Here is a 12508-nt window from a genome sequence, read left to right on the forward strand (position 1 = left end):
GGCTGATAGCAATCAGGCAAACTCTTAAAAGCCCGCCAAACACGAGAGCTATCAACTGAGCTAAATAAATACCTCACAAGTCTATTAGCTCAGCAAGTTTCTCTCGTGTGCGGATAGTTTTCGTGAGGAATTCGTCTCGAGAGGCAAGGTTCTCTCGTGTGCGGACGGGCTGAGCTGACTGCCTCGCGAGGTCGTTAGCTCAGCTGATAGCTCTCCTATGCGATGGGCTTTACTAGCATTTTAGACGCATATAAGCACAATCCGCTGCCGAACCCTGTTATGCATGACATGTCGACCATTGGAAAAACACCATTATCTTGCTTGTTTATGAACTATGCACATCTTCAAATAACTTTCCAAGTTAGAAAGCGCCGTTTTAAACCCCTCTTAGTTTAATTAGACCGAGTAAAACGTCGTCCTGAATGGATAATCGGTACTTCTATGCATTAGCTTTTTGGTAATTATGATGTCAATAAATAGAGAGGTTAAGATACCCCGGTTCCGGTGTACGGGTACGGATAGCCTTATTTTGTTCAATGAATTTCCATCAGTTTTTCTCTCTTTTACGGGTATCTTAACCTCTCTATTATCATAATAAATCTAATAAAACATTAATGAACTCAAGCAAGTAACGTTTTTGACAACACGTACGTTGACCGGAAGTAAAGTTTTTGTTTTTCACCAATCACAATCCTTGACCCAGTCTTTTGACATTGCTCATGCCGTTCGTGTTGTCTAAAACTTCACGTAAGCTCGACAAACGTTTATTTATTAGGCAAACATTTTACACTGGTCGTAATCCGTCAGGACCAGTGTCTTAAAATGCCTAGTGATGTCACAAAAACGGCCTACAGTCATGGATTATACCGCTTTTTTAATTCTTATATGGAATCGTAGGCCTGTATCAAAATAGCTGTCATTTTAAGAGGGGGCTAAATATCAAATCACTCAGTGCATGATAGTATAAAATACGTCAATACGAGAATTCTGCATAGTGAAAACATTGAATTGTTCAACAAAATGCTGTTGTTGATAAGAACAAGTAAACTGCATTTCCCTTTTTTCTAACAAGCAATGCCAATGAGCCTAAGGTCGATAACGCTGAATAAGATCGTGTGATTTATAAAATCCTATTAATCGAGCGCGAGGTCTTTACCGAGAAATATCGGTTCGAAGTCTTTTTGAACAGACCGAGCTCGAAGAGCGCAGTTTGTACAAAAAGATTGAGGCGATTCTATACCCTCACGTGGTAAAGAAATCGATCAATAAAAACGTAAGTTTACAAATAATGAATATTAAATAAATTTATTGAGAGCTCAGACATTAAAAATCTCTACCGTCACAACTACAAAATTTCACCTGTTTCGATACATCCTCGTCCCAGCCCTGGGGACGAGGATGGTTTCGATAGTAACCCGGTACCCTAGCTGTTAACGGTGTCCAGGATTATTTGTACTCGGCTTAACCCTCCTGGTTAATGATGAGGTCACTATAATTATTGCTTATTATTCTAAATACGATAGAATCTCCTGTTTATACGTGAACTTAATGTCACTAGTAAGAAATGTTATAACCACAGCTATAATATTAGCATAATAAAAAGCTTAAAAACTATCTATAATATTTATTGTTTTACAAAGATTCCTCGCGGGAGTGAATCGTCTCGCTATGGTCTATGATCATAATATTCATCAATTGATATTTTGAAATACGTTACTGAGGGCCTGTTTACATGTGTCCGGTTAGCGAAGCGTAAGATGATGATAATTATTAAGGTATTGGAATAAGTCTATATTAAATCAAACAAGCGCAAGCTATTGTCAAGATGATTACATCACAGGGTCATGTGATATGTATACTTATTTCAATACGTCAAAATCATCACTCGCTTCTTTGAATCTCGGTTAAACGAGCTTATGTAAGCAGCCCCTTAGATTTCGTACATGCCCGTATGGTAATATTTTTGACTGTGAGAAGAAAGACCTCCGACTTGTTTTTCAAGCACATCTTTTGAAGGTTCAGCTACTACAAAACTTTATTTTAGTCAAAAGTTTCAAACGTATTCATTTGGTTAAGGTTTTATGATCCCGGATACTCGAGTTAAAAGCCGGCGTGAAATGACTTTGAGGTATTGAAATAAGTAAATAACATGATCCCTGGCAGTCACTTAAACTTCCCGAAATTAGAATGTTACTGCTTTTATAAGCACTATACTTACTCAAAATTAGCACAAGTAAACAGGTCTGAATTTTTGCATCCTTATTCCTTAGTAACTATCACTGGCTTAGTTCTGCTTTTATACTGTTATTATACCAATTGAGTATTTTTTGCGACTAGAATGATACTAAACAATCACAAATTTATTTGCATGCATTTTTCTGTTCACAATTATAGAAAAATCAGCACACTGTATGTTCTTGGCAGTAAATATGTTTATGATGTCCCTGCTAAAGCTCGTCCTTTTCTTAGAACTGGTTTGGACGAATTTTCATCTCTGTCTTTTTCCTGGGATAAGAGTGCCAACTCTTCCATCTTATTCCGCTGTTACTGGTCTGACCTGCACCCAGGTACAAGCCATTGAGGTTAAAATAATAACAGCTGTGGTGCCACCAAACTCCTTTGAATCTCGTAGCACAATTCTCATAACTTCGAGCATCATTGTCGCTATCCTTGGTAGTGAACTGCATTTGATTGTGATAAGCAAGGGAATCACCGGCGTCACCTTTTAAGAAATACGATAAAACTCCTCAATAGAAAAAAAGAATCAAAAGGTAATATTACTTTTTTAAATTTTGCATGATGAAATGCAAAGTAGGCAGTAGCGGTTGAGTCATTGCCGTTAAATCTCATCGACGTAGGTTGAATTCGACGAGGCAAACCAAAATTGCCTGCATTTCCTGCAATTTTACCAGTTTGGTTTACTTTATCTCTAAACCGCTAATCTGCACGGTATCGATTGGATTGCGTTCATTCACGCGTATGAAAACCTGCTGCATTTGTCAATCGGGGGAGCTCTAAATCATCTTGAAGGTCTGTAATTTTATCAACCGTTAGGTCAATTTTCTGGCCATGTTTTTTTTGGTGGTTAAAGCGTTTTGTCAAATTGCTAGACATATTTATATGAAATAGAGAATTTTTTTAAGCCATTCTTAGTTATCCTTCGTTTCATTAACAAATAATTATAAAGTTCAACTTTAACAAATCGTAATGACAAAATGTGTAATAATCTTGCACTGTGCCCCAAAAGTAGCACAGAGACTTATCGATCTTATGGTATAGAATGCAAGATAATTGATTTTTATGAATCGCTTGATTACCTGCACGAAAATGATTAAAATGAATTATTAAAAAAAATTAAAATGCATAGAAATTAATATGCTCAATGCAAAAACTAGTGGTGGTGTTATATTAGCTGTGAAAACCAGAGTACAACTATGAAATATGTTTAAAATCTTCCTACATGCGTTATATAAACTGCGTGGTTTATATTTTTTACCCAACTTGACATAAACAAATATTTTTGTTGAAATTAAATTGTCGCTGCGTACCTTTTGGTATATACGAATACCGCAAGTTTCGAAAAGTTACAATCTAACCCAGGGTTTAATTTACCTGAGTAACTGCCAATATTCAATCTGTATTTGTCTGATTCATCAGCAACACTAAACGTTCCATATTTAGCGTGACGTTCAGCGCCATTGAAATCCATCAAATCAACTCTTAGAACATTTTGGCCAGATTTGGATAAACGACGTATTTTATCAAGGCCCAACCAGAACTCGCCGTAATGATCACCAAAGCCTGCTTTATAGTCTGACCATTTAAGGTAGAAATCTTTACTTCCATCTTGTCTTCTTTGAAACACGGTCCAGCCTCCTCTGTCTGTGTTCATATCACAATAGACTCGGAACGATCCCAGACCATCAGGATTTATTGTATAAACACCATCCTGTCTCATGCCACATTTATAATAATGGGTACAACTGGCTGCGTGAGTTTGAATACAAGCTTCTAGAGAATTAATTAACAGTATGCCAATATAATATATTATTTATCTATGGGAACGACGGAAAGGAACATATAAAATTTAGTATAAGTCGAACCTTTAATTCCAAGAATCTGATTCAATGCGACCAAATGATCCGTAAGATTCGCAACGGCGGCGTTAAGTTGGTTAAGCTAAGAATGAAACCTTGATAACTCAATTGTGGAATAACGAAAAATACGAACTAAAACTTTATAATGGATAGGATTGCTGTTTCAGATAAGGTCTTAACGACTAGGCCGTAATTTCGGAGTATATATTGATCAAGTATTAAAATTATTGGAATTAAAAATATAAAAATTGATCCTACGAGTTATAATTGCACCTTTTTCTCTTCTGCAATGACATTCCAGCTTTTCCTTGATCGTAGATAAAGTTTTTGATTGTCCTTTCGGAACGTTAAGATTCCTGGAGCCGCTGGAATTTTATTGATGGTTGCATTGTCAGGAACAACTACAATCTAAGAAAAAAATTGAAAGAAAATGTGACATCAAAAATTCTTTCATTAATGGAAAATAAGTGCATGGTGACATCAATAAGTAAATTAGCTTGTAGGTACACCACGTATAAGTATTTATTACTGTAATGCTTTTCTTATTGCACTGATGAAGGCCTGGGTTAACGGACCGAAAACTTTGCATTAATAAATACTTGCGTAGTGTACCTACAAGCTAATTTACTTACATTTTTGTGATTGTTTTATAACCACATTTTTTGCCCAGGGTAGAGCATTTGCATGATAATCGTTTCAATAACCAGAGTGAAAAAAACCTTTATTAAGACCTTTTCTATAAGTCCTATGCACAGGAAGGCTTTACAAAACTTCACTGAATAATAGTTCTTATATATAATATTACTTACTCCATCGTAAATATGCGGCTTGGCTGTAGAGCAACGTCCCTAAAAGGAAGTAAACAATAATTATAATAAAAGAGAAGGTCAACATTGAGTACTTTAAGTCTAACGAGAAGATTACTGTGCGGTTTTTAAACACGACAAAAGAAGTCGGGCTTACTCTCTCAGGAACAACGTTTTGACTAACCAACTTGTACCAGACTTCGTCTCCGTTCGCTTCAGAAACTTTATAATCCATGCATTTGTTCCAAACTTTCTTTGGAGAAGATATCCTTACCCAGAACCATGAATAAACATTTTTTACCACATTAGCGCCGGGTCTTGCCTTACAGTCGGTGCCGCAGAGATCTTTTGTGCTTTCTGGTGGACTAAAACAACTGCAGCACTAATATGGGAATCGAAACTATCCTTATTCCATTTAAAACGAGATCGCTTGTCGTATAAAATCAATCTATGCCAGTGGATTGTTGTTGTCCAGTTAATTTCAGCTGTTTTTTAGGTCTAAGAGTCTTGACTGACAAGACTTAAATTGACCTACCACTCCTTTGTCACAGCCAATAAATGCTGTTGAATTGTGACGGATCCCAGACGTATCACCAACCACACTGTAGCTAGTAAAACAGAAAAACAAAAAATAATTTAATCGAACGACTGATACCAAATCCTGACTGCATAAACCATTCCACCTATTAAAAATAGCGACTAACTACACCAACCATTCAAAACTTATAAATAGATAATACAATGAAAATTAAAGCAAACTGGCTGGTTGCACGCTTAGTAGTTCATATTTAAGATATTTATAAGATATCGTTAATACGCTTTGGCGATAGCGTTTAGTAGATTATTTTACCTGAACGACCCGGACGAGTCTGTTTGAATTAGAAATTTTTGGTGAAAGGCAAAACCTTGAGGACATTGTTTTTTGAAGCACTCGTTCATCATCGCCTTGAATTAAAAAAACGAAAAACGTAATCAATTTTAAACTAAGCTAGACTACAATATAGTTTATAGCAATATAGCAATTACAATATAGCACTATATATACTGTACATTTGATAATATCTTGCTCGTTTCTATTTCCCACGGAAACATTAAAGCATTAAAACGAACCATGCATTAAAACGTCTATAGCATGCAGTTAAGAAACTTTGACTCAAAAACCAACCCATCCGATTTTCAGAAAAGAATGTTGATGTGTTCCAAATTGCGAGCAACGGAATTTTGTTGTTACAATTTTCTCAGTCCGGAGATCTTTGACATAAGCGATGTCACCAATGCCTGGTGATGACGCATCACACCCCCCCCTGATTAACAATCATGATATTCTTGAGAGGACGTATATTTCGCAGTCTGTAGGACCTGAAAATCAAAAAGAATGATGATTTAAAGGGAAAAAGGAAACAACATGCACTGCACGCATTCAAGGAGGTGTTACACCATGCAACAACTCCTGAGGCATCTAAAGTTGTTTCGAACATGCACTCTTTAAAAATTAACATTCCTCGAAATTATAATTGCATTCCAAGTTGCGAAGAAGTTGCATAGTGTAACAGCGCATTTAGAATGCAAGATAAAAATATGTGAAGGAGATCTTATATATAGAATGCCAGATTTTAAACATAAGATATATTTTTGACGCTTTTTTCTTGCTAGAATAGTGACCAAAAATAATAGGGAAACTGATGTTAGATTTTCGACAGAAAATACGTTACTGCTCTTATTACCAGTGAGCATTTGTCTTGGCTAAGTTCTCTGTTGTTGATATTTGTATTCTGAAATCAAGAACTTGAGCGTCACCGAGATCACTGGACCACTGAGATTCACCAAATGGGTCAACTGTTGTGTTTTTGGATGGAACTTTCAATGTTACAGAACTGTTGAGTTTACCAATCAGCGCAAATCCTCCTCCATCTGTTGTCATGTCACAATAAACCTGCGGTAAAAATTAGCAATTAAGAGGAGACTGAAGAGGCTTGAAAATAATTGATTTTATTTTTTTTCTTGCGGTCCGAATTCATATTTTAGCCTTTCCTGCAATCTGATTCGCTACGCGAGCGGTCCGTATAGAATATAAATTCGGACAGCAAGAAAAATATAAATCTATTATTTACCAGTTTAGTCGGTCCGTATATTTCCTATACGGACCTCCAATCTGGTAAATAACATATATATAACATTCCAGGTGTTTCAAAGATGACTAATTTACCAACCCTTTTAGGAGCGCCTTGATTCAAATTTATCCAATAAAAACCATCGCGAGACTCGAAATTCTTATTCAGAATGTCCGTGCAGTTATAGCCGGGGTTGAAATATTCTCCTGATGGACTGGAACCTAGAATGAAAATAAATGTTCTCTGTGGCTGATCAAAAAAGACACGGCACAAAAGAGAGATTATTTGAGAGGATATTCCCGAACTTTTATAATACTTTACACTCGAAACGTTACCGTCCGTTGTTTTCCAGGCATAAACTTCATTTTGTTCGACGCAAATTAGCAGTTTATCATTGTTAGAACGATCTTTGATCAATTTTAACAAACCACGTTCTTTCTTGCTACACGAGCCAGGATCATAACCTGTTTGAATGTCCACAATCTGTCAAGATACATCAACAAATTCATTTTAATTTAGCTTGAACGATACTAGAGATAATCTATAATGAGGCGATAATAATTAATCATTGGACGAGGTCGAGCAAAATATCGTGATTTCTCGGCGGCGAGCAGATCCAAATATTCTCCGAGCCACCGACAAATCACGAATTTTGCGAGAACGGAGTTCAATAATTGTTTTATCATTCACTTATCTTTTGGTATTGTCCACGTTTTTTTCAAGTAAGCAATAGAACTCATTTTCCAAAAGTCCAGCAAAGCGAGTCGCTATTGCTGTTTACAAAATTGAAGCCAATGCGCATGTTCAGAGTATTATTTGGAGTTGAGGAACGTTTTTAACAAATGCTCATTCTCAGAGTATTATTTGCACGGTTAACTGCAGGTAAATTAACCAATGAAATTGAGAATACGATAAAGTGAATCATAACAAGAATTAACATTGAAATCATCCGACCTTAATTTCAGGAGAGACAAATGAGTTCCACGTGATCAGGACATTGATTACCAGCAGTTTGAAGCGAAACATGTTCAGCGCGTTAAAACAGAGAGTTGTTTGCCTATGTGAAATACATGACTGGAAAGAAATATGATGATCGAGGCTTACTAACTTATTAAAATCGGTCCCGTTTATTAGCCTGGATCTCGTATTTATGGAATGATTGAAATGTCTGACTCTGAAGGTTCGCGGGTATAGCTGAGATTAGACGCAATATTACCATAAGCTTTAGAATATATATTTTTTGCGCCCGACTCAATATTAGAAGAGTGGCAAGAGCCTTCGTTTTTTCAACTCTGTGCAAGAGCCACAAGATACATAACGCTGTACAGGATTTCGCAATGCACTTGGAATTGTCGCTTTGTTTTGTTTATATGAGTAGGACAGATCATGTATTATATTTTTCGACACTCCGCCATTGCACAATCATAATGGCATTTCTGAAATAAACCCTATCTAAAGGCTATCTTATATTTCCGGCTGAAATTATGGCTATATGACTCAAAACTAATAATATACTGTATCATGCAAATTCGCGGGAACGGGAAATTGGAATGAAAAATGCATATCGAATACGGATTCAATGGCCGAGTTGGGACTTAGAGTCAACTAAGTGGGGCTGTTGGAGAATGCATACTTATCGTTCTTATAACTGGTCTAGCAGTTGCAAGTTGATTTAAGTGCGAAAAGTAAATACATATACTTAATGAAAGTTGGAAACGTTTCAACCTGCTTTTTATGCTTTGTATAAGCACGAACAGCATTTTTATAGATTAATTTTTGACGTTTTATGACCAGATTTTACCGTATATCTGAATAAAGCAAGAACGCTCTAGAACAAACCTTTTGCGTTATATAAATACACAGATGTTCTTTGTTGTACAGAAAACCCTAACACTGCAACGCTGTATAGCAGTTTTTAATTTCCATGCCATGTTAATATCAGTAATATATAATCTTACCTGATATCAAACTAAAGAATGACAATTAAGTTTCCAGATAAAAATGAACGCGATCAGCTAAGCGACTCGTATGCGAACTAAACGATTGTTTGAAGCCGATTAAATTGATTCTTGATGTTTACGAATCGATCTCTGCATGACTCGCGATATAAAGTTTCGTTAAATTGCATTTCAATTCATGGTTTGGAGTGATGACATGCAGTAGACTCATGAACAGTTTAATTGGAATGTTTCTAAAAACCGTTCTGTAAAGCAATCTCATCAGTATTTACATCCATACATTTTTTTTTTTTTTATATAAACATATTTATATAAAAAAAAAATTAGACTCATGAACAGTTTAATTGGGATGTTTCTAAAAACCGTTCTGTAAAGCAATCTCATCAGTATTTACATCCATACATTTTGCTATACAGTAAAAACGATAATCAAGTATAAACACAAGTAACATACGAGATCGATTGCATGCTGCTGTACCTAGCGAGTTTGCTTTATTCAAATTTAAACTGTCTTAGAAACGTTGCTTCTTTATACGCACCTTATCGCAGCTTGCCTTTAACTTATTCCCCGTTTCTGCTGAGAGTACTTGCTGTTTTGAACTGCGTTAGTATAAGAAAGTGAAATTTTGGATCGTACATTCAGTGGTAGAATATAATACGTTTTCTCTGATTTTCTACATTTTTTGAGCTAATTTATTCTCGAGATTCTCGAGAAGGTATATCCACACAGCGATTTTCGGGTTTCGTTCGTGAATTAGACGTTGCGTGGCATGCCACAAATGGGGTTATAGTGCAAACTATATATGGATTGAAACTTTTAAACTAACCTTGTTTGTCAGATTTGTGACGGGAAAGTAAGACAAACTATTTCAACGTGCTTAATTGCAATCCGCTGAAAATTTTTGCAATTTCAAACGTGTAACATATCATATGCAATATTTATTAATTAGTATAAATAAACTTATACATTAATTAATTAAATAAAAAGCGTACCATTAATGAATGAATTCCGGCATTGGAGCATATTTTACATAAATCACAGAATAACCAATCGGGGATAAATTACCTTACTATAATTTGGATTCAAAAAACAAGTTGTTCAACTGTTTCGTGCAAACGTCCGATATGTCTTCAACATTAATTACTGCTTTATATCCTAATTGCATTAATTATAATAGTCTAACAATATTAATTAGTTCGGGCATTGGGGCATATTTTTGACGGACTAAAATCGCATAATAACCAACCGAAAATAACTTTATTTTGTTATGTTCATTAGGATGCAGAAAAAATCTTCAAACTTATGTTCATGCCAGTAAGTATAATTATGTCAAAACTGGCTCTTAAGTTCAAAACTGGCTTGGACGAATTTTCATCTTCGTTTTTTTCATTGAAAAATAGTGCCAACTTGACCAACACAACCAGAGTTTATTCCGGTCCGTCAGTCTGACCTGCACCCAGGTACAGGCCATTGAGGTTGGAAGAATAACAGGTCTTGTACCACTAAGCTCCTTCGTACTTCGTAGCACAATTATCACTATCAATATCATTGTCACTATCCTTGGTAGTGAACTGCATCTGGCTCTGATAAGCGAGGGAGTCGCCTGCGAGTCGTTTAATTAACAAATGAAGTTCAACATCGTTACTGACAAAAGGTGGAATAACTTTCAGGTGTAATTACCTTGTTAAATTTGAAAAATTCAATCATGTATTTTTTGTGCCCTGAAAATACCACACAGGCGCTCAGTTGTTTTTGCCTACATGGTTCTTGCAACCTGACAGTTTTATCAAAACAACAATTAAAACGAAAACCAGGCATAAATATGGTAAAATCAAAACTTGGCCGGTTGTATCAAACTCTTTAAATGCATTTGCATAGTTAAATCCTAGTTAACCCAGAAATACACGACTCTGGTTGGTCAATTCTCTCTTCAACTACTGTTAAAAGTTAACTATAGTCTTTTACACAACTGGCCCCTAGTGCTGGTGTTATTAGCTATAAAAAGGCGCATGTTGATGAAATATGGTATAATTTTGAACTTTCATAATTATGTGTATGGTAAATAACACACCAAGCAGGGTGTGTTTTACCTGAATAACTGAATTAATGTCATAGTTAAGACTTAGTAAACTAAATAAATGTTAACAATGATGCAATAGCAAGAATTGTCATTGAAATCACCTGACCTTAATTTCAGGTGAAACAAATGAGATTCGTGAGATCAGGCCTGCGATTGTCAGCAGTTTAAAGCAAACTGACATGTTCAGCGCGCTAAAACAGCAAGTTGTTAGCGTAGTGAAAAACGATAAGAAGAAAATATTATTAAATGATAATCTGGACTTTCAAAAATCGTATACGTATTAATCTGGGTCCCGAGAGCTATTTATGAAATGAGGAATACGACCTCTGAAGTCAGGCTTACATCTTATATCTATGCTGCATGGTATCTTTAATATATCTTTGCAGCTTTTTCGAATTAAGACACAGAACTACCATAAACAGATTTTTGCATCCTATACCCAATATCAAGGCCGTATATTTTCCACTGCGTGGAATATGCAATTTCCCTTCTTTTTTTTAAAAACACGCTTTTCGACCAATCAGCATGCGTGTACTATAAATGTTATATTATGATATTACATAGTGTAAATTACTGAGCGCTAAGTATACAGCAAAACTATTTTTTCACTGAAACTCTGCTAAAAAGCCCCAATCTTAGATTTTAGTCTAGAAAACAATTCGTCTAAACCACACATGCATCCTATAGTGACAATTTTTAATGAAAAAAAAATATGTGAAACCGATTGATTATAGACAAACGGACATCATTGTAACGTTTTATTAACTGCGAAACTAATTCAATTGACTTCGCCGTTCCCAGCTCATTTTAAATTTTGCTTCTAACTGTTGCACAGAACTAAATCCAGGTCAAAATATTTTCTTTCACTCAAATATCAATGCACGAAAGAAACGTTTCATCGTGTCTCAATTATGGTGCAAAAATCTTAGGACAAATTTTCATCTCCGCTTTTTTCAACGAGTAGTACTGCCACTCCCTCCATAATATTCCGGTTTTGTTTTTTTCACCTGCACCCAGGTACAGGCCATTGAGGTTGGCACGCTGACAACCTTTGTACCACCAAGCTCCTTTGCGCCTTGTGGCGCAATTTTTATTCTCCCAAACATCATTGTCCCTATCCTTGGTAGTGAAATGCATTTCATTGTGATAAGCAAGAGAATCGCCTGCGTCACCTTTTATGAAAATAAACAAAAATTTATATGTTCAGTTCAATATTTTTTCCCAATTGACTTTTTTGGAAAGAAGACTAGATATCTAATATCTTTTCTTAAGTATCTTGCGAGAACATTGCATGTTTTAGCAAAGCTCTGAAAACAGGTTAAAATTTCAGGGAAATAATAGGTATACACTCTGAAAGTCGTATACATAACGTGAAGAGTAAACAAGACGTTGGCGGTAAGAACATGCATGACTCAATGCGTGACATTTAAAAAAAATTAATATTTATCTTGGACAA

The 12508-nt window shown here is 35.6% G+C and overlaps 1 protein-coding gene across 1 annotated transcript; it reads right to left on the bottom strand.

The window, feature by feature from the left end:
* Nucleotides 1-2433: 2433 nt before the first annotated feature.
* Nucleotides 2434-9044, bottom strand: LOC114515839 (ryncolin-1-like). The gene is made up of 12 exons (XM_028535163.1): nt 8973-9044; nt 7114-7497; nt 6628-6836; nt 6069-6262; nt 5754-5848; nt 5439-5511; nt 4907-4945; nt 4371-4505; nt 4104-4179; nt 3613-4011; nt 2616-2722; nt 2434-2505 (listed from the first exon to the last, which is right to left on the bottom strand). The coding sequence occupies exons 5-12, from the start codon at nt 5843-5845 to the stop codon at nt 2434-2436; spliced, it is 993 nt and encodes a 330-aa protein (XP_028390964.1). The 5' UTR covers nt 5846-5848; nt 6069-6262; nt 6628-6836; nt 7114-7497; nt 8973-9044.
* Nucleotides 9045-12508: the final 3464 nt, after the last annotated feature.

This window comes from Dendronephthya gigantea, unplaced genomic scaffold (assembly GCF_004324835.1).
Source record: "Dendronephthya gigantea isolate DGI-Jeju-01 unplaced genomic scaffold, DenGig_1.0 000005F, whole genome shotgun sequence".
Classification (NCBI taxonomy): Eukaryota; Metazoa; Cnidaria; class Anthozoa; order Malacalcyonacea; family Nephtheidae; genus Dendronephthya; species Dendronephthya gigantea.